The 20,114-nt window shown below is 36.8% G+C and overlaps 2 protein-coding genes across 3 annotated transcripts; both read right to left on the bottom strand.

The window, feature by feature from the left end:
- Positions 1-1,611: 1,611 nt before the first annotated feature.
- Positions 1,612-3,943, bottom strand: pde6gb (phosphodiesterase 6G, cGMP-specific, rod, gamma, paralog b). Its single transcript, XM_072456592.1, has 3 exons — positions 3,763-3,943; positions 2,673-2,713; positions 1,612-1,919 (listed from the first exon to the last, which is right to left on the bottom strand). The coding sequence occupies exons 1-3, from the start codon at positions 3,906-3,908 to the stop codon at positions 1,843-1,845; spliced, it is 264 nt and encodes an 87-aa protein (XP_072312693.1). The 5' UTR covers positions 3,909-3,943; the 3' UTR covers positions 1,612-1,842.
- A 4,719-nt stretch (positions 3,944-8,662) lies between these two features.
- LOC140369355 (urokinase-type plasminogen activator-like) lies at positions 8,663-18,335 on the bottom strand. Of its 2 annotated transcripts, none has more exons than XM_072456677.1 (11): positions 18,094-18,335; positions 17,943-18,015; positions 17,247-17,354; positions 15,841-15,994; positions 15,499-15,596; positions 14,159-14,200; positions 13,337-13,532; positions 12,525-12,676; positions 11,453-11,593; positions 9,905-10,053; positions 8,663-8,917 (listed from the first exon to the last, which is right to left on the bottom strand). In XM_072456677.1, exons 1-11 carry the CDS (start codon positions 18,148-18,150, stop codon positions 8,723-8,725), a joined length of 1,365 nt encoding a protein of 454 aa, XP_072312778.1. In that variant the 5' UTR covers positions 18,151-18,335; the 3' UTR covers positions 8,663-8,722. The 2 variants fall into 2 exon arrangements, with proteins under 2 accessions (XP_072312778.1, XP_072312779.1); XM_072456678.1 differs by having other exon boundaries at positions 17,943-18,012; positions 18,094-18,235.
- Between the last annotated feature and the right edge of the window lie 1,779 nt (positions 18,336-20,114).

The raw sequence follows: 20,114 nt of genomic DNA, 5'->3' as shown, positions 1-20,114 counted from the left end.
AAGTCTGGCGATAATGCAACGCTTGGATGCCAACCGCCATAAAACAACAACAGCAAGAATTTGTCATTCTGAAAAAAAAATATCATGATTACTGATTGATGAAAACACAGCATGAGCTACAATTACTAGAACTACAAAGTAATTGTAGCGTGGAACCAGTAGTTCCATGTGCCATAATGATTGCATGACGAAAACACTAATTAATTTTGGTGTTTGTCGGTTTTATAGTTTTTTCAGAATGAGAAGTCAAAAGTTCTTCTTCTTCTTCTTCTTCTTCTTCTTCTTCTTCTTCTTCTTCTTCTTCTTCTTCTTCTTCTTCTTCTTCTTCTTCTTCTTCTTCTTCTTCTTCTTCTTCTTCTTCTTCTTCTTCTTCTTCTTCTTCTTCTTCTTCTTCTTTGGTGTTTCATGGCGGTTGATATCCAAGTGTTACATTACCGCCACATACTGTAGTTGTACGTCTTAGATTTTAGACTTTATTCTTTTCGGCAGCCAACTCAAGAGGTGCATTTACCGTCACCTACTCTAGTTGTACGTCTTAAAAGTATGTTTTATGCTATACCATTAATTTATTTTGTTTAATTAAAGGGAGAGAGAGAAAGAGAGGGAATTACTAGACCTAGAACTAAGTAGAAAAATCCTGAAAATACTAAAAAAAAACGAGAAATACCTAAAGTAATTGCAGGAATTCAAAAAGAACGTTATTTTAATTTAAAAAAAATAAAGATCTTCTAGAACTGAGAGTGACGGCGTAATCACTCAATTATCGGGCTATTTTAAAACATACCATTACAGAATTTATGATGCTTCATTCAGTCAAAATAAGCTTAAAATACACATTTATCTACCTGCAGGCCTATATCACTAAATAATCTTATATAATATACCACAACTTTTTAATCTGGTGTATGACTATTCACAAACAAAAGAAACGCCATGTTGCTCTTTTTATACTTTATTTTTATCCTTCTCCTGTGCAGGGGACATATTGTATTACACCATTATACACTTCAACGCCAATAAAAGCCATATTTCTCTACTAAATTTTCACCAGCAATTTATACACAAACACACAGAAGCGTCCTGAACATTACAATTTGCACCAAAACGTAAATATACATAATAAATCAATAAAAAGGACATTTCAATCTAACATAAGCAAATACAACATAATTATTCCAACTGTAACATGCCAAATACAAACATTTTACAACATTTTAACTACTTGTGACAGTTGTAAAACATTGTGTAATTACAAAATTGGAATGACTGTAATCATCAGCAGTATTTTACATTTTCTCCATGTGTTTATGAACCAAAAGGGCTCTAATACAGTTGAGTTTGAAAGTAACTAGCTGAATGTTTTCACTGTGCGATGTCCAGCTGTTGACGTCCCATCTCTACAGAATTCAGATTTTTACACTGGAAAGACAGATGGTAAATTCCATGTTTCAAAGACGAGTTGAGGCTGTATTACTTGTGTTAGTTTCCATTTGTGAGGAATAAAGACGCAAGAATGAAGGAAGCGAAAGGGGCCAGCACAGGTCACGAATATGTGGGTGGAAACAGTGCATTTTAGCATTTAAGCAGGAATTTGTAATCAAACTGCACATCTAAAATGGATCAAACTTCCACATTTTACCAATGTATTGACAGTTGTAAGAGAAAATTGGAAAAACCAGAGCAAAAAATAGAAAAGAAGGAGAGGGCATTTCCTTTTTTGTGGCTATTTCTTTGTCTTTTTTTATTTTATTTTTTGTGTTGGTAATAGTTTGTGGTTTTGGTTCTTAACGAGAGAGAAGCCCGAGGTTAGAAAGTCTGTGCTCGTTCGCGCCGTCATCGGGTTTAGATGATGCCGTATTGGGCCAGCTCGTGCAGCTCCAGGTGGTTGAAGGCCTCCCAGGGGCAAATGACCGTGATATCTGGGAACACGAGGAGAAAAATGGTCATATTTCTCATAAGAATATAATACGTCATCCAGGGAAACAGAATAACAAATTAACTTGAAATTACAACTTGATTAAATTACATACCAGCCTTTAATGTACAAAAAAAAAGACATTTTCCAAAATATTACTAGAAATATTGCATAAATACTAATCATATTTATTATAAGGAATTTGTCCAAGCAGGAGATGGAGGACTTAATCTCATCCTTGTTAATGAGAATCTACCTGTATTTTCCGGACTATAAGTGGCACCTTTTTTCATAGTTTAGGCCGGGGTGCGACTTAAACTTATATTCATACTTTTATACTCCAGAGCGACTTATACGTGATATTATTTGTTATTTTCACTCTTGCAACCGCATTTAATACTTTCTTCTTTTTTTCTTCTCTATTATGCATTTTTTGGCTGGTGCGACTTATACGGTAAATACGGTAGTTTTCTCTCTCTGTAGTTCACACATGCACGAATACCACATCAAAAGTGGGACTAAACTGAGACTAAACCCGACTAAACCTGGACAAAATCGGGACTTGATCAGGACCAAATCAAGTCTACATTCGGACAAAACGAAATATTTTGAAACCCCTGATAAAAGGTTAGAAGCTGTTTCGTCGGTCTCGCAGGGTCCAAAGCCTCGTCTGACGCAGTTCCATTTGTCCTTGAGCAGTGAGCGGATCACAAACATCTTAATACAATCTCACTCGTATTAAACTAAAGGAGCTCACCTGTTCCTAAGCCCTCCATCCCCGGAATATCGTCACCAAAGCTGCGAAGAAAAACAAGACGTACAGTTGGCGCATTGTCACAATCAACAGCACGTCACGCTAGAAATGAGCTCCATCGGAATCTACCGTTGACGACTCGTTTCCAGTTCCGACCGGGCAAAACGTGTGAATGTGGCGCGTGATTGAGTGACCAGTGTAAGGAAGTGTACTTTGAAAATGCATTAATCGAGGCTTCATTTAAAAAAGTAGTTCACATATTCTGTTACGTGGCCCGATCAAGTGTATTGTCGGAACACTTGGAATACTTTCACGTTGAGTTGTTTTATATTATAGTGTAAAAAAGCTTGACATAGGATCAAAACAGTTTGTTATGTCTAATTCATTATTGCTCAGAGAAGAAAAAATTACACACTTTTCTTAATACTGTGTACTTTGAAACCTAAATTGTATGATAAAACACCGCCTTGCATTCCTTTGATCTTCTTAAGGAAGTAATTGTATTCTGAATTGAAAGAATGAAAGAGTGTCAACATTTATATTAAAAATTGATATTCTAGTGGTACAGAAGGAATGATTAAAGCATTTAATTATCAACCAATTTTGTCTAGAAAAGTGTCATATACCGTATTTTCCAGACTATAAGTTGCACCTTTTTTCATAGTTTTGGCCGGGCTGCGACTTATACTTATATTTATATTTATACTTATATACTTATTCTCCGGAGCGACTTTAATGTGATATTATTTGTTATTTTCACACTTGCAACCGCATATCATTCTCCAGTGCGACTTATATATGTTTTTTTCTTCTCAGTTATGCATTTTTTTGGCGACTTATACTCCAGTGCGACTTATAGTCCGGAAAATACGGTATATATGACAAATACATTGTTATAAATACTACGTACACCTTCAATTACAGTATATTCATTAAACAACACGCTGACCAAGTGGAACAGAGGTACAGTAACTTTAACGCGGCCCCACCAAAGTCTTGATCCATATATGTAAATATTTGGTCTGGAAAGTGTAGAAACGAACTTGCTCTTTTTGCCAGTACGAGTTGAATCAGAGTATGAAGCGTCTCTTACCCCTGGATTCCTTTCTTGGGCGGCTTGCTCTTGAACTGGCGCGTTTGCCTCTGCTTGAACTTGGGAGGCCCTTTGCGGGGCGTGGCGGGACCCCCGATCACGCGCGTCGCCGACTTGATCTCCAGTTTGGGAACCTCGAGATTCATGTCGAGGGGTCACGGCGGCCGCTTGCAGGCGATTTCGGTCAAATGGTAAAAACCTGCAATGGCAATCAGACAAAGACAGAACATCATATACTTTATAGTTTGTGCTCGTGTATGACTCTGGACAAGATTGTAACTGTTTTTCTCAGTTTATTCACCGACCCGCTCACATTGTTGTGTCATTATATTATACAGTATTATTTTTAGTCTATATATATTCTATTTTATTATACAGTATTTATTCCATACAGTGAAATAAAAAATAAAGCCTAATTAAAACTCAATTAGGCTTATTTAAAGTCCGAATGAGGATTTGGTTCTGTTCTGTTCTATTAAATATTTAAATCTGGTTTAAATTAGGTTTGGTTTAAGTCCAGGTTTAGTTTCAGGTTTAGTTTCAGGTTTAGTTTCAGGTTTAGTTTCAGGTTTAGTTTCAGGTTTAGTTTCAGGTTTAGTTTCAGGTTCTTGGACACAGCGATAACGTGCCAAAAACCGAGATTAAACAGGCAACATTAATCACGAAGAGCCTCTGTCTTTTGCAACTTTTTGTAGCAGATTATACACCTTTTTTACTCCAATAAATCATTTTTGTTTGTGAAAAATCAGACTGCTTCATGTTGCACACATTTGACACAACGTTTGATCAGGTTCGGGCTGAGTTGAAACAGAAACAGTCGCATGGAAGCTTTTTTGAGAAGTAGAAAAGTGTCAGGGCGCGTCGACTGACCTATTTCATTCATTTACAGCGCGCTTTTGTTGTCGCCGGCCCCCGACTCTGGAACAAGCCGCCCCCTGATGTGTGTGCGCCGTCACAGACTTTGACCTTTTTAAAATCTGGCTCAAAACGCATCAATTGAGACTGACTTTCACCGCTCAATGATGTAGTGGCACTTCATTTCGTACAGTTTGTTTACACTGTTGAATGCACTGTATTATTATGGTGAGTATTGTGCAGGGCTCTATTGATAAATGTTGATTGATTAATTGATTATCTCGTATAGAGTTTGCAAAATTAACCGCATTGTAAATATTGGTCTATTAGTGCATTAAGATAAGATAAGATAATCCTTTATTGTCCACACTTGGGGAAATTTCATTGTTGCAACGCAGGTAGATACAGAGGTAGATACATTGTGGCCATTTTAAAAACACATCATACATTGTCAGGACGCAGGCAATAATTGATTTACAGACGTATTCCCGGGTAATTTAATGTCTCATATTTGACACTTTGGATGACCCAATTTCCCATAATCCCCTTGGGCTCATGTTGCTCAGTGACTTCCCTGTTCTCTATAGCTCTGGGGTAATCTCGTTATCTGAAGGACTATTGAGGAACCGCTGAGTGAGTGCCCAGCGAATTTCCACTCCTCAGCGTGACCCTTCAGTCGGCTTATGGTCTGAAATGCTCACGTCAATATTGTTCTTTAAAATGTTCAAAATAGATGCGTGAATTGTAAACTGAATACTGTACAAAATCTGGGATGGCCACAGCAAATCCTCAAACACAGACCGTACGATTTAGTCTTCTTCTTTTTAACACAGACCGTACAATTTAGTCTTCTTCTTTTTAACACAGACTACACAATTTAGTCTTCTTCTTTTAACACAGACTACACAATTTAGTCTTCTTCTTTTTAACACAGACTATACAATTTAGTTTTCTTCTTTTAACACAGACTACACAATTTAGTCTTCTTCTTTTTAACACAGACTATACAATTTAGTTTTCTTCTTTTAACACAGACTACACAATTTAGTCTTCTTCTTTTTAACACAGACTACACAATTTAGTCCTCTTCTTTTTAACACAGACTATACAATTTAGTCTTCTTCTTTTTAACACAGACTATACAATTTAGCCCCGATGCCCTCCCTTATTTAACTCTCTCCATTTATCCAGACATGCTGCTTAAACAAGATGAATACGGCACATTTAAGCTGCGGTATAGTATCAAATTATCATATATGTAAACAGGGATGGTGTAAAAAAAATAGTCGTAGCAGAAAACAGAGAGTTTTCTATAACAGAGAGTTTTCTAAGTTTAATTAATCTAACAGTGTGTGTGTGTTAAGTCACAAGATAAAGTCCTTCTAAAGAACAAGCCTTGGGCGGAGCACCAGATGGCAGGTCACATTAATTAAAAGAAGAGCATGGACTTAAAAAGCCATTTACTGGAACCATAATGTATCATTCAGGAAGAAACTCTGTATGTTTCTGAAAGCAGTGTATTTCCTCATTGGCTTCAATCAGCCCCAGGTAAAATAGTAAATGACAAACGTTTTCATTAAATGTCCTGCTTTCTGGCTTGACGATCTTTTAGACGACTGCGTTTACCTTGAGACATGACGAGTACTTGTCCCATTTTCGTCCTACTTTGAGCTCATTTTAGCCCTGAAATGTACTTGATTTGGTCCTTTTCTAGTCCTTGTTTAGTCCTGGTCTATTACAGGTTTATTACAGGTGTTTAGCCTGAGTTTAGTGCATGTTTTGTGGTCAATTGTGTTTGAACGCAGCCTTAATGAGCACTCAATTATCCCGTACTTTTACTCACACATGCAAACCTAATTGGTAGGTAGTAAATATTTCTATTAAAATTATGTATCTGTTCACTTATGCCAGGCTCCACGAACAGCCGACCGCAGGTTCATGAGTTTGAATCCAGCTCTTACATTTTCCTGCATGTCCTTCCCTCTCTCATCCCCATTTCACTCTACACTGTCAAAATAAAGCCTACGGGCCAAAAAAAAAGCTTTGTCTCACAATTAAAACTTCTGGTCTACAGATCCAAAAAATAAAAATATATGTTTTCAAATAACAAAATCTAGGCCTTTTCTTTCTATTCTTTCTGTAGGTAAAGTGTCTTGCAGTGGTCAAATATTTGAGGCTGAACATTATTTGAGAGTGAAATAGTGAAGCAGTTCTGTCAAAGTTGTACTGGATATTCATTGAAAAGTAACTTCAGGTCAAATAAATCCAAATAAAAAAATGAATAAAAGTCTTAGGAAGTCATAGCTTCATTATTATCCAATAATAACTGTATTTTTTTGTACTCACCAGTTTGTGTGGGGGACAGCCCTGTGGTGGTCTCAGGCAGAGAGTGGAGCGGTGCTGGGCTGCTGCAGGGGCCCCGGGGTCAGGGCCCTTATATACCGCTGATCAGGGAAGGAGATTATCCTTCACCTCATCACGCTGATGTGTCTTCATTATCAAGATGGCTGCTGGTGCATTCTGGAACAATGACGGAAATTATACAAGGACAGACAAATTAATCGGTGTAAAAGCGATGGATAAGTACTCTTAGTCTTTGAGCCAAGAAAATAAGACAAATCATAATAGTAATAATAATTGTCAAAGTAATTACTTCAACATTCATAATGTTTAACTTATCCAGGAAACCAAAGCAGAGATACATTTCTCCTGCTCCAGGCCTGGAAACCTACATCTACTACTACTACTACTACTACTACTACTACTACTACTACTACTACTACTACTACTATACTACTTCTACTTATTGCAACTAGTTTCTAAAGCTTTTACTACTAATCTCTAAAATTACCACTAACACTTTTACTATTCCAAATACTTTCTGACACTAAAATTACATTTTCTAATTACTACTAAAACTACTTTTTAAAACTACTTCTCCTACTTTCTAATAGTTGTACTTCCACTACAACTACTTTCTAAAACTACCTCTACTACTTCTACAAATAAACTCTAAAACTACTATTACCGTCTAAAACTGCCGCTAATACTTTCTAAAACTTTCAGATAGTTGTACTTCCACTAAACTACTTTCTAAGACTACAACTACATTCTATTTCTAATAAAAATATTCTTCTTCATAGCTTATATGAGTCAAATGATACAGGAGATTAGCATCACGTGACCCAGATGTGCGTTACTATTGACGTCGTGTTTGTAATCTTGCTTTGGCGTCACAGTTGTGCTCCTGGGCTTTTGTAAACCTCTAAACAAGTGGCGTGAATATTGCTTCAGTCAAAATGTAACTCCATGAGACCAACAAAAGTGTATTAGAGAGAGTTGGACTAGATCAAACAGTCAATTAAGCACGATAATAGTGATTAGAGTTCATTAGATTGATCATCTACTGGACAAGTCAACTTTAATATATAAAATTCACCACTAGAGGGGGTACAAGTCTTTTGTTTTATTTTTACATTTTTCAAACATAGACATAAAACATATACAAATATTTGACATAAGGCTTGCAGCATATTTTACAATTACAACATATTTTAAACGTATATAAAAGTACCTTTACCCACATAATAAAACAATAAACACATTTATTAGAAAATCTGATTGAGATGTAACGTCACGAGTGTACAGGAGTTATGGTGTGTGTGTGTGTGTGTGTGTGTGTGTCAAAGAGTGGACATTGTGAATCGTTGTTATTTTCCATTTGGTTTAATTCCGTTAAATATTCCTGCAAATCACGAATTACAGATGTAAATTTGCTATATTTGGCTCATAACGTCACTGTTTTCATGAGCCACGTGTCTCTGCGCATTGTCCTTTCAAAATACAGCAATTAAAATGACTCTGAGTGCAACTGAATCATGTTGTTTTTTAAATCAAAGCAATTCTTTAGTAATGGGTGTGTTTACCATAAATATTAAATGCAATCAGTACTAGAGAAAAGCTTTAACGTGGTCAAAACAACCCAATAAGTAAAATTACCAGGAGCTTACAGTCATATATTAGTGTACATACCTGCAAAGAGGCACTATATTAATTCCAGCTATTTTATTTACCAAAAAACATATCGTTTAAAGTGCATTTGAAATCATTTGAGAGGGAACATGGACCCGGCCGTGACAGAGGACAGTCCGGTTTTGTTCTGGATCCACTGGTTGTAGTTGGTGACCTTGGTGTAAACTCCGGGCCGGTTTTCCTGAGCGCAGCCGTCGCCCCAACTAATGACCCCAAACAAGAACAACCTGCCCCCGGCCTCGCAGACCAGCGGGCCGCCCGAGTCTCCCTGGGAGGAAAAGGGAAAAGAAACACACAAAAGAGCTCATATTTGAACTGCATGTTACAATGTTTATTATCACTGTTGTTTCCGTTGCATCGAGGTCGAAGGTAAAATGTAAAATAATCATATTCAACATTTCCTGGAGTTACAACTTTATCCTGGTACACATCATTTCAGAAAAAAAGAAACATTTGAGGCAGCTGGTTCTTTCACTGCATGCAATATATAAACAATAGTAGATTGGCGCCCTCTGTTGGTGATTGTAGGAAGTGGTACGTTCCCAAGGCAATATTATTTGAATAGATCCATGAGCACAATTTGATAAACAGATAGATAGTTTGTTGTGAAAGTAATAGAAGAGTTCCTGGGTAAATAAATCCACACCACAAACATTATCTCTGTAAACAAATAGATTTAAAATTTCAGAATGGAGGAAACTGGATGTAAATGTAAAGTGGAACGTACTGCAAATTCAATGGACGAACTGGAATTAACCACAGAATATCACTAAATATGAAAACTCACTTACATTTGAGTTATATCAAAGCTTTGGTTAAAGACATTTGCAATTGTTTTTTACATTTTTATAAAGGCAAATTATTTTACCCACAGATTTACATACTTTATCACAAAAAATGATGACAATCAAATAAATGTTCAAGTCTAGAAATGACAGGTTTTAAGAATTTGATCCATCTTTTGTAATAGAAAAGCAAACTAACTGACATTTCTACTGTGAAAGTTCAACATTTTTGAATTTTTTTTTGAGAATTTAAATCTGATACCTGCATATTTGTAATTAAATACCTAAAAATGCGTTATGGTTGACTTCACTTTGCCTCCAGTCAAGTTTGGAACATTGTTAGTACATTTTAAAGTTTCTATTGATTGGACAAAAACATCTCCAAATCGACTGTTGACACATTATATCTCAGAACTAAAGGCGCTTCAGTAAACTCTTGTGTTTCCTCAGTCATAAAATGTTGGGGATACCTCACAAGCGTCCCGGCTCCAGTCGGGGCGTCCAGCGCAGAACATGTTCTCTGTGATCATGGCTCCGTAGTGGTCGTCACGGCGACAAGTCTCATCTGCCAAAACCTGGACCTCGGCCTCGCGCAGCATCTGAGACCGGAACCACAGACCTGAGAGGTACACAACACAAGTATGGGGAACACTTTAGGGCAGCGGTCCTCAACCTTTTTCCTCGCAAGGACCAGTAACATCAGATTCACATTCCCAGGGAAAAATTGTTTTTGTTTCAATTTTTAATCCATTTGTTTAAGTTTGGCCTGAATTGGCTGCAGCCTGGATTAAAGAGTGGAAAGACACATTAGTGAACTACATTCAGACTACTGTGTAAATCATTTTAAACTTAAGATGATATTAAGTCATGCATTATTTTGTAAACCAGGAAATGTACATGATTAAAAATGTCAAACATTATCAAATCTTTAGATAAGCGCATAAACAAATAGCCTGTTGTCTTTGGGCGATTGGACATTTTTGAATGAAAGCCCAAATTGGGTCTAGACTTGTTTAATGTCAGTCTTAACCTTCTAGTAGTAAGACTTTGTTGCTCTTAATTCTCTGCATCTAAGACTTATAAGATCAAAAATCTCTTAATTTCCACCGGGATAATCACATTGCTCATCGTTATATTGCCCAACGCTTTACACAAGAGCAAGGCCTTCATAAGCAATCACTGACTCTGTTCATTCATTCATCAGGAGACTTTTAAAATCACTATTTATTTGTTGATAACATTTTAATGCATTGGATTTTTAAGCTCCTAATTCTTCATTGCATTATTTATTCTCTCCACATAGTCAGTGGTAGATACTAGTTAACCACAATTGCCCTGAGTCTGACAGATGGAAACATGGCTGCAAATCTCCAAAGCTCCAACCACACACATATAGCCAGAAGTTTCATATTTTCACCACCTTTGTTCCTCCTCAAAACAGCTTTAAACAAATAATTGATGAACAACGAGGACTAAAATAAACACTAACTATAGTTTTCTGCCACTTACATTTCATTTTGTCATTTTACATACTTTATTACTATTGTTAATGTTTGTGTAGTCTTAACTGGGGGTTTTCACTGTTCACTAGCGAAGCCAAACCAACACATTTCGAACAGTAAATTAGTGTACTGAAAAAAAATATCCTTTCTTTCCTGACTTTGTTGTTTATAATATTAAAATGGCCAAATCATTTAAATTTACTTTTTATATTCTTTTAATTTTTTTTTTAAATTTAAATTAAAATTTAAATTTATTTAAATTTAAATTTGTTTGGAATTGTATTATTATGAGTTTTATTCTATTTATTTATTGTCTCTTTTTAAATCTTCGGCTTTGTGTCTCTCTGTCGCAGCGGCCATCTTGGAACGACCTCAGTTGCTGTTTCTCAAGTCACTCCACTTTATGCAGCTTCTATTATTCCTATGTATTTATCCACAACCGCACCACAAAATCTCCTTTCTAACAGCAGTCATTTCCCCACATTTGTCTCGCAGGATGTCGTAACGTCCGCTCACCGTGTTTTTCTTTGCCGTATCCAGAGATCTCGCAGTTGAGTCCGGCCTGTAGACTCTGGTTCAGTGGAGGGAGACACGCGGCCTTCACCGAGCTGCTCTCCTCAGCACAGCGACCACCTTTGGGCCTTAACTTCACCAGGGCTGGAGGAGACAACAACATCCTACTATTAAAGGAGACATATCATGCAAAATCAACTGTAATGAGGTTTAAACCTTGTTACAGCAGCGTCTCCTCGGTGTTAGTTTACTCAAAGTTGCATTTCCGTCAATTCGATTCGTGGAAGTTTGAGCACCGTAAGCTTGAATTGTCCAAAAACTGTGGCTGGAGTGTGCAGAAAATTCCTGTTTTCACCTACCCCCTATGTCTGACTCCGCCCACATCCCTATATTCACTTCATTTAAAAAAATCAACAGAAAGTCAATGGAACTTTTTCTAGTATTAAAACGTTTTAGATCAATATTGCAGTTTACAATGACCACATGTAAAGCTAAATACCTGGAAAAAGCATAATATGTCTCCTTTAATAGTACAAAGCGAGAGAATATAATGACCAAAAAATTTAAAAAATAATCAGGGGAAAAAAGGAATAAACCAAACCCCAAAACTATAATAAAAGTACGATAAATATAATGTGTTCTACTCATACTAATAAGTAATATATTGTTTTTTTTATCCATTTACTTTCTTTATTTATGTGAAGCATGTTGTGATTAACACAAAATTGCAACTTAACAAAACAAAACAAAAACATTTTAGCAGTAATAAACTATAGAACCAGAGTGAACTACTGACGTTATTGACAAGCAAAGTTTTATTAAAGAAAGAGGCATTTAAGTGTTTGTAATGGGAAGTGTCTACGGTATTTTAAATTAAAATTATGCTGGAAATATCAATATGGATTCAAAAATATTGTGTGTGTTTGTGTGCGTGTGTGTGTGTGTGTGTTTGTGTGCGCGTGTGTGTGTGTGTGTGTGTGTGTGTTTGTGTGCGTGTGTGTGTGTGTGTGTGTGTGTGTTTGTGTGCGCGTGTGTGTGTGTGTGTGTGTCAGTGGTAAGGATAAACTGATTGTACCGATGTCGTTGTTGAAGTTGCCCTCGCTGTTGTCAAACGCTTCATGGAGGATTACTTCTTCAACCCTGAAGTTTTGCTCCGCGTCCAGGTCAGTTTGGTTCAGGGCGTTCTTCCCCAAAACCACTGAGAAACGTCGCCCTTTGGTTTGAGGGCTGCAAGAAGACACAATTTAAACAAACGCTTACATTGCACCACCGACACGGGTCTAGAGAAACGTCTAATTAGAGTAAGTGTTTATGGGTAAAACTGGATCAAAACAGTAAAGAACTCTGACTCTTATAACTGTGATGGCTATACAGCAGGGTTGCCAAAACTGTGAACTATTTTGCTTATAAAATGTGTTATTTATTGCTTATTTTTCTCCACTGACAATAACATTTTGCTATAGTACGTGGGATAATTGTTTAGCCAATTAAGTCAAATTAAAACTACAGTCCAATTCCAAAAACAGACAATATTTTGTTTTCAATAAGACCAAAAAGAAGATCAAAAAGGAATTACTAATAACATTCTTTATTAGAAACACTTTTCCCCATTATAAAGAGTTAATTGCAAGCTTTGTCTGCTTTTTTTTTTTTTTTTTGCATTATTTATTTATTTTTTGTACTTTTTTTGTATTTTTTTGTATTTTTTTGTATTTTTTTGTATTTTTTTGTATTTTTTTGTATTTTTTTTTTTTCTTTTCTTGTATTTTTTGTGTCTTTTGTGTCTTTTGCGTCTTTTGCGTCTTTTTTGTCTTTTTTTGTCTTTTTTGTCTCTTTTTTTCATATCAGCGTTGAAGTACTTTTACTCCTCTGCGAACACTTCCGTACCCGTCGGGGAAGCAGTGTGCGGCGGTGAGGACCCAGCAGGGCGAGATGAGCGTTCCCCCGCATCTGAAGACCTTCTCTCTGGATTTGCTCCTCCAAAAGATGGCGGCGATCCAGGGCTGAGCCTCCACCGTCGACACCGTCCCACCGACGATCTTCATCAGCTTTCCCCTCGTCCGAACGCCACAGGACGAACTCTCTGCGGGACAAAACACACCATAAAAACGTGGATAAAAAGGTCATTAAAAGGGTTGCGTTTTCTGTTGTCAAATCAACAGCATTAAGTACATTGCATTCTTACTTCTTCCATGATGTTTTCCAAAAAATATTCTTGCATTCACCCACTCAAATTTGCTTTTAATTTGTTCTTCTTACAGATTTTGGAGTTGTTTTTGTTTGACAGAAATTCAAACATTACATTTAGTTCGCGATGGGCTTTGAGCAGGTATGTCCAAACTACGGCCCGGGGGCCAAATGCGGCTCTTAGACCATTTTTTATTGGCCCTCCTGCTTCCTGCTAAGTGGATCCAAACAACAAAAAGTAGTAGGTTTTATTGTAAAATTGGAAAGATTTAATCATTTTGATGTTATACCAACCTAATAGTAATGTTTCAAGTCTTATTAAAGGTGTGGAGGCATCGAAACCATGTCAAATGCAAAATTTCGAATGATTCACTTCGATATTGTCTGGTTGTTTGTGGCCTTCTCCTCCGTATAAGTTTCAAAATGCGACCCTCAGTGAAAAACGTTTGGACACTCCTGGCTTTGAGAGTCTTAAAGCGTTCTTAAAACTGCTTGAGACGTGGACTGGGGACTTGGACTCACCTGGATTTGGTTCAGACTCTGTGGGTGCAGGATTGTCTGGATCTGAAAGAGAAGAATGTGTTTTCAAAGTCGTCAATGAAGCAAGACGACTACCAAAACAGACCAAAACAGGCGTGTTGCAACACCTTTTTAGGCAAATATCTAAGAATTTTCATTACAACGAAACTATATATAGTTTTGAGTATGTGTAGACTTAGATAATAAGGAAAAGATAGATGAACCTCTGCTGTTACTGCACTAGATGCCTTCTTTTCTAACCTATTCAAGATCATTTCATTGTCACTTTTAATAGCGTCGACGTTTTTGTGTATGTTTGCTAGCTTGCGTAGACATATGTGCAAAATTTTAATATTTGAGGACCCTGTTGAAAACCCACAACTATTTATAGACACTCTCCTTTGTTTGGTAACTCGAACCGTCAAATTGCCACTTAGGTTTTCTCAGTTTTGCAAACACTTTACAATTCTCTCCAAACAAGCCGCTCTAAATGTGTTTCCTCACAGTACAATTTGCATGTTATCCACATTACAATCCACTATAAAAAAATAATAAGCAAGCAATACTACAAGGATGATATAACTACTGTGTTTGTTTTACTTTTTACTAGATCATGTTCCGTTTCTTTTAGAATTGATTTTAAAATTTTACTTTTTGTTTAAAGCATTAAATGGCCTGGCACCACCTTATTTGGCTGAGCTCCTGCCTGTAACCCAAGCAGGACTCTAAGGTCAACAGGTCAGCTTTTACTGGACGTCCCCAGGGCCAGACTCAAGCACTGGGGGGATCGAACTTTCTCTGTTGCTGGTCCCAGACTCTGGAACAAACTTCCCCCCCGACATGCCCCCCCGACATGCACAGATTTGAACCTTTTTAAATCTAGGCTGAAAACTTTTTTATTCAGACAGGCTTTTAACACTATGTAATGTAATGGCACTTTATTTTATAGTTTGTTTTTATTTAGTTTTATGTTGTGTATTGCCTTGATTTTATTGTGAAGCACTTTGGTCACTTTAAATGTTAAGGGCGCTATAAATATAGGTTGATTGATTGATTGATTGATTGATTGAATGATTGATTGTTATTTGAGCCCAATCCTTGACAGTTGGTACATTCTTTGTCATAAATTTCTTTGTAATAGCTTTGTTTCCTGATGCCAAAAGTGCATTCCAGGTATCCATCTATTGTTTGCAGAAGTTTTATGTCCCAGCTACGGAGTTTTCAATATTGGAATGACAGTAATATAAATTGAGATCTAATTGAGTAAAAAACAAAGCTGGACTGCAAGGACTACACCAAGACGAGGACCAAACCAACATGAACACGGCCTAAAACGGTCTTACGTGTTTCCGATCCGCAGCGGGGGATGTCGCAGTACTCCCAAACCAACTCCTGGTCTTTACGAACGTAGCACCAGGGACGTCGCTTGTACAGGAGGTTCCTATGGGAAAAGTAAAGACGAGATCGTGGTGAGTAAATAACGTCCTTTGGCTTTTGTGTAGAGATTAGACTTTTCATGCAAGAACGTGTCGATACAGCAGTAAGATGAGTGCCAAAATACAGATCATTACATGCAAATCAATCATACACTGTTTAGATATAAGGTACGAGCAGCTATTATTGATGTTTAAGTGTCAAAAAAGTTCTTTGAGACACTATTAACAGATGGTGACCTAGTACTATACCTGCAGTAGTTGTGTCTCCCCTCATTGACGTCCGAAGCCATGTAGCGCCCCCTGGTGTCAAGGTCCCACTCCTGACAGCGCCGCCCGCTCTCAGACCGCGATACTGCGCCTCTGTAGTACAGGCCCCTGCCATCAAAACACTCTCCACGCGTCTCTGTGCAGACAAAATAATTATAACCACTTTCACACATAACAATACCAAGAACTAAGTCCCTTTAGTACCGCAATGAGTTATAAGAACCCAATGAGTTATAAGAACCCTGTCCTTGATCGCATTCACACAGCAACAGCGCCTGAAATCTGTGTTGTGTATTTAAATATCTGGTAAAAAATTGGCAAAAAAATATATTTTTGTTTAAATTGTGCTACTATTGAGCACGGAAATCAATGCATCTAAAAATGTGATGCACAAAAATACTAAAATGAACAATTAAACTCTATTAGCACACGTTTTGTAATTACTACTCAGTGAATTGTATTTTAGGAGGTTGTAATTTCACGTGTGGATCAATAAAACGCGTTCAAGTATGAGAATTAATACATTGCATAAATATTTCACATTACAGGCCGTGCACTTGTGTTACCGATAGTTCTGAGTGGAAATGACCTGCAGCAGAGAGAGAGAGCTAAAAAAATCCCCAAAGTGCGGCCCCATCCAGTCCCTCTCTGTATGAACATGCATCAAACTGGGACTGCTGCAAAAGGCGAGGCAAGGCAAGTTTATTTGTAGAGCACATTTCATACACAAGGTAATTCAAAGTGCTTCACACAACAGGGAAAATGCATTAAAATCACAAAGAAATTTATCGGACCACATTGGCAGGCATTCCAGACACTCCTTCCCATATTTATTTGAATTTCTCTAAAGAAAGACCTTTTAATTTGAATACATTTAAAAGGTGCTATTTTTAAGCTAAAATTTAAAGGTGTTGGGTACTACCTCAAAATAGTCCCAGATACATCTTTTAATATTTAAAATGTCAAAAATAACAAATAAATAAGGGTAACGTGTAAATAATTTAAGACATAAAAGAGAAAAGTGCAAAGAAAAATCCTTTCAGTCATATGCGCAGCTAAACAAAACTGTTTTTAGCTTAGATCTGAACATTGTCAGAGTAGAAGCCTGTCTCACACAAAAAACAGGAACTGAAAAATGAGCGCGGAAACCCCTGCTGTGTACACTGCAATGTCTGGACATGTACTTAATTCTTATTATAACAGTGGAGGATCTTAGAGCAGACTATCATAAAATGTGTGTCAAGGTGAATTGTGTAATATTTCTGGTAGAGGATCAGTTTAAAACAAAAGCATAACTGTCCACTTCAGTGCTGCACTCATTCATTCTCACACACTTTCAGAAGGTGTGCACTCCTACCCATACAGCACTAAAGTACAACGTTCCTCACCGATTTCACAGCGTTTTCCTCCAAACCCGTCGGGACAGAGACAGAAGAGTCGCTCTTTGGTGTAAACAGAGGGCACTGAGGTTCCTCCATTCAAACACTCGCCTCCCACTGAACACAATATTCATTTGTACAAACAGGTTTAGTGCAGGATATTCACAAAATGGCTTAGTAATTATAAAAAAAACTGATCTGAAGTTTTTTGTGTCCAAACTGAAATGAGAAGTTTTGGTAGTAGCAGTAGTACTAGTCATACAGTTATAGTAGTATAGTATGGCATAGGGCTGCAGAATATAGCACGATCGAAATCTTAATTTGAGTTGATGCAATTATAAATTTGAAAGGTTGCAAGTATTTAGATAATAGAATTTCCTTTGCAAAAAAACTAAATAAAAGCTATTTTTACAGAAAAATCTTGCTGTACCTCTACAAACATGTTCTGAAATGCATGATTCTTGTATTAGTTTATCATATTTCTGTATTCTCAAAACATAATGCTTCTGGACAGTGGTGGAAAGTAATGAAGTACTTGTACTATACTATACTGACTAGAGTATCAAGATTTACAAATGCAATTACCGTATAAGTTTGTAATAAAACTACAACTTAAAGCAATTGTACATGCAGTTCCTTTGAGTACTTTTGCTTGTGTATTTTAAAAGAAAACATAAAACAATACCATACACAAAAATATGTTACCTGAAGTTTCAAAGGACGATGAATATGACGAAGAATAAGACGAGGAGGAGGAAGAAGCAGACAAAGACAGCTCCTAAAAACAACAAAGGCAGGTTTAAAATAGAGATAAAACATTTCAAGACATATGCAACGTAAACGTAATGCTCCTCACCGGTCTGGCTTCTGTCAGTGCAAGCAGGCTCCATGTCAAAACCACAAATATTTCCATGTTTTGGGAGGCAGTTTGGAGGTGTTGGGACTTGACAGAGGCTGCAGATTTCAGTGCGGAGCGTCCGGGGTGTGTGTGAGTTTTGTTATGTCTGCAGCGCGCGGCCCACACAGTTTTGAGTCACACTTTATCCACTTGAAACTCAGGAAGTGCACCATCGGCTCCGGCATTCGCAGCTGCTGCCGCTCGGGATTAAAACATATTTTTTGTCATATTTCTGCTGTTCGTTCTTAAGCTGGTTTCGGTAAACGGGCAGAGCGATGGAAGGTGGTGGTGAATGTATGACCAAAAATAGCAGTAGTTTGATAACTTACTCACACTACATTTTATAGAGGGCTAGGATTGGACCTTCTTCCTCTTCATTTCAATTGAAGGGGGGGGGGGGGGGGGGGGGGGGGGGGGGCTATGAGAGCCTTCTGGCCCCTGGTCCCAACAAGTTCAATGGCAATTCTGGTTAAAGGCAATTTGGGAATAAAATCTGTAAATAAATATGTGAATAACGTCTTTATTTATTTGTATCTATTTATGTGTATTTATTTATTTATATTTATAACTATAATTATTTATTTTATTTTTTAAATATTTATTTGTATGTATTTATATGTATTTATATTTATTTGTGCTCATTTATTTATGTATGTATATATTTATGTATTTATTAAGTTAGTTAGTTTGTAAGTTATTTAGTTCTATATCTATTTTAATTGCTGCTGCAAAATGACTAATCTTCTCAGGGTTCTTTTATTTATGTATTTATTTATTTCAATTGTGTGTTATTTTTGTTGATATAAATTACCATCACAATCAAAAAGGAGCAGAGAGAAGAAAAAAATCGTGTAAATATCTGCCCCTCTCTCGAAATTTCATACAACTAAACAAAAAAAACCTATAGGAATATAATGCAATTCATCTACATGAAAGTGGATGGCTGGCTTATTGATATTTTTGCCGTCTCTATTGTATTTTCATAATAATGATCCCGTATCATAATCATGATCGAGTGTTGTACTGCATTTTACAGGTGGTGACAGGCTCATGAACCACAGATGTGTAGTGGATATTACATGAGTTTGAGTTATGTATCTGTGTGATGTTCTGAGTGATTGTGTGTGGAGCTTTATGCAGTTATGTGGGACTAAGACAGATAAAGTATTAAAGAGATTTAGCAGCCACATTTACTACTATATTCTGTATCAACTCTTTTTATTCCATATGATTACTTTAGTTTGAATATTACCGTATTTTCCAGACTATAAGTCGCACCAGCCAAAAAATGCATAATAGAGAAAAAAAAAACATATATAAGTCGCACTGGAGTATGAAATGCGGTTGCAAGTGTGAAAATAACAAATAATATCACATATAAGTTGCTCGGGAGTATAAGTATATAAGTATAAATGTAAATATAAGTCGCACCCCGGCCAAAACTATGAAAAAGGTGCAACTTATAGTCCGGAAAATACAATATATATGTGTTTCAGAGATTTTATTTGCCTTTGAGTGTAAAATATTGAAAGATGATGACGTCTGTGATGTTTTTGAAATTGTGCAATGACATAAAATACATATTTAAATAATGAAAACTAGCCTTCATATGAGTCAACTCAATATTACGTTCTGCCTCTGCACATGACATAATTCAGCAGGAATCACAGACATGATGGACCAGCTGTTACTGACTGATAGTACAAAACTCTCAGCCCGTAGGAATAGTAATAATAGTAGTTGTTGTATAGTCGGAGTACAATTATTGGGAATAATGTCACATTTTGATGGGCTTGTCACAGGAAACAGCTCTATTAACTTAAAGAACATAGTCTGAATATAAGCATGTTACTGGTAAAAGACCAAACCAATAATCCAATCATTTTCTTCCACTTCTCTGGAGCCATATCAGAGGCAGCAGTCTGAGCAGGGCGGCTCAGACTTCCCTTTCCACACACACTTCCTCTAGCTCATCCGGA

The sequence above is a fragment of the Eucyclogobius newberryi genome, unplaced genomic scaffold (genome assembly GCF_026437365.1).
Source record: "Eucyclogobius newberryi isolate DKJ021-1_F unplaced genomic scaffold, fEucNew1.0.hap1 SCAF_20, whole genome shotgun sequence".
NCBI lineage: Eukaryota > Metazoa > Chordata > Actinopteri > Gobiiformes > Gobiidae > Eucyclogobius > Eucyclogobius newberryi.
The sequence above is the reverse complement of the archived record's forward strand: the minus strand, read 5'-3'. Positions and strand labels throughout refer to the sequence as shown.

Excerpts from the sequence above, each read along its gene's own strand:
- pde6gb (XM_072456592.1), bottom strand. The coding sequence starts at position 3,908 with ATGAATCTCGAGGTTCCCAAACTGGAGATCAAGTCGGCGACGCGCGTG. Across the intron at positions 2,714-3,762 it reads CCCAAGAAAGGAATCCAGGG|CTTTGGTGACGATATTCCGG; the intron begins GTAAGAGACGCT and ends TTTTCTTCGCAG. Across the intron at positions 1,920-2,672 it reads GATGGAGGGCTTAGGAACAG|ATATCACGGTCATTTGCCCC; the intron begins GTGAGCTCCTTT and ends TCGTGTTCCCAG.
- LOC140369355 (XM_072456677.1), bottom strand. The coding sequence starts at position 18,150 with ATGGAAATATTTGTGGTTTTGACATGGAGCCTGCTTGCACTGACAGAA. Across the intron at positions 18,016-18,093 it reads CACTGACAGAAGCCAGACCG|GAGCTGTCTTTGTCTGCTTC; the intron begins GTGAGGAGCATT and ends TGTTGTTTTTAG. Across the intron at positions 12,677-13,336 it reads GCACACTGCTTCCCCGACGG|CCCTCAAACCAAAGGGCGAC; the intron begins GTACGGAAGTGT and ends GTCTTCTTGCAG.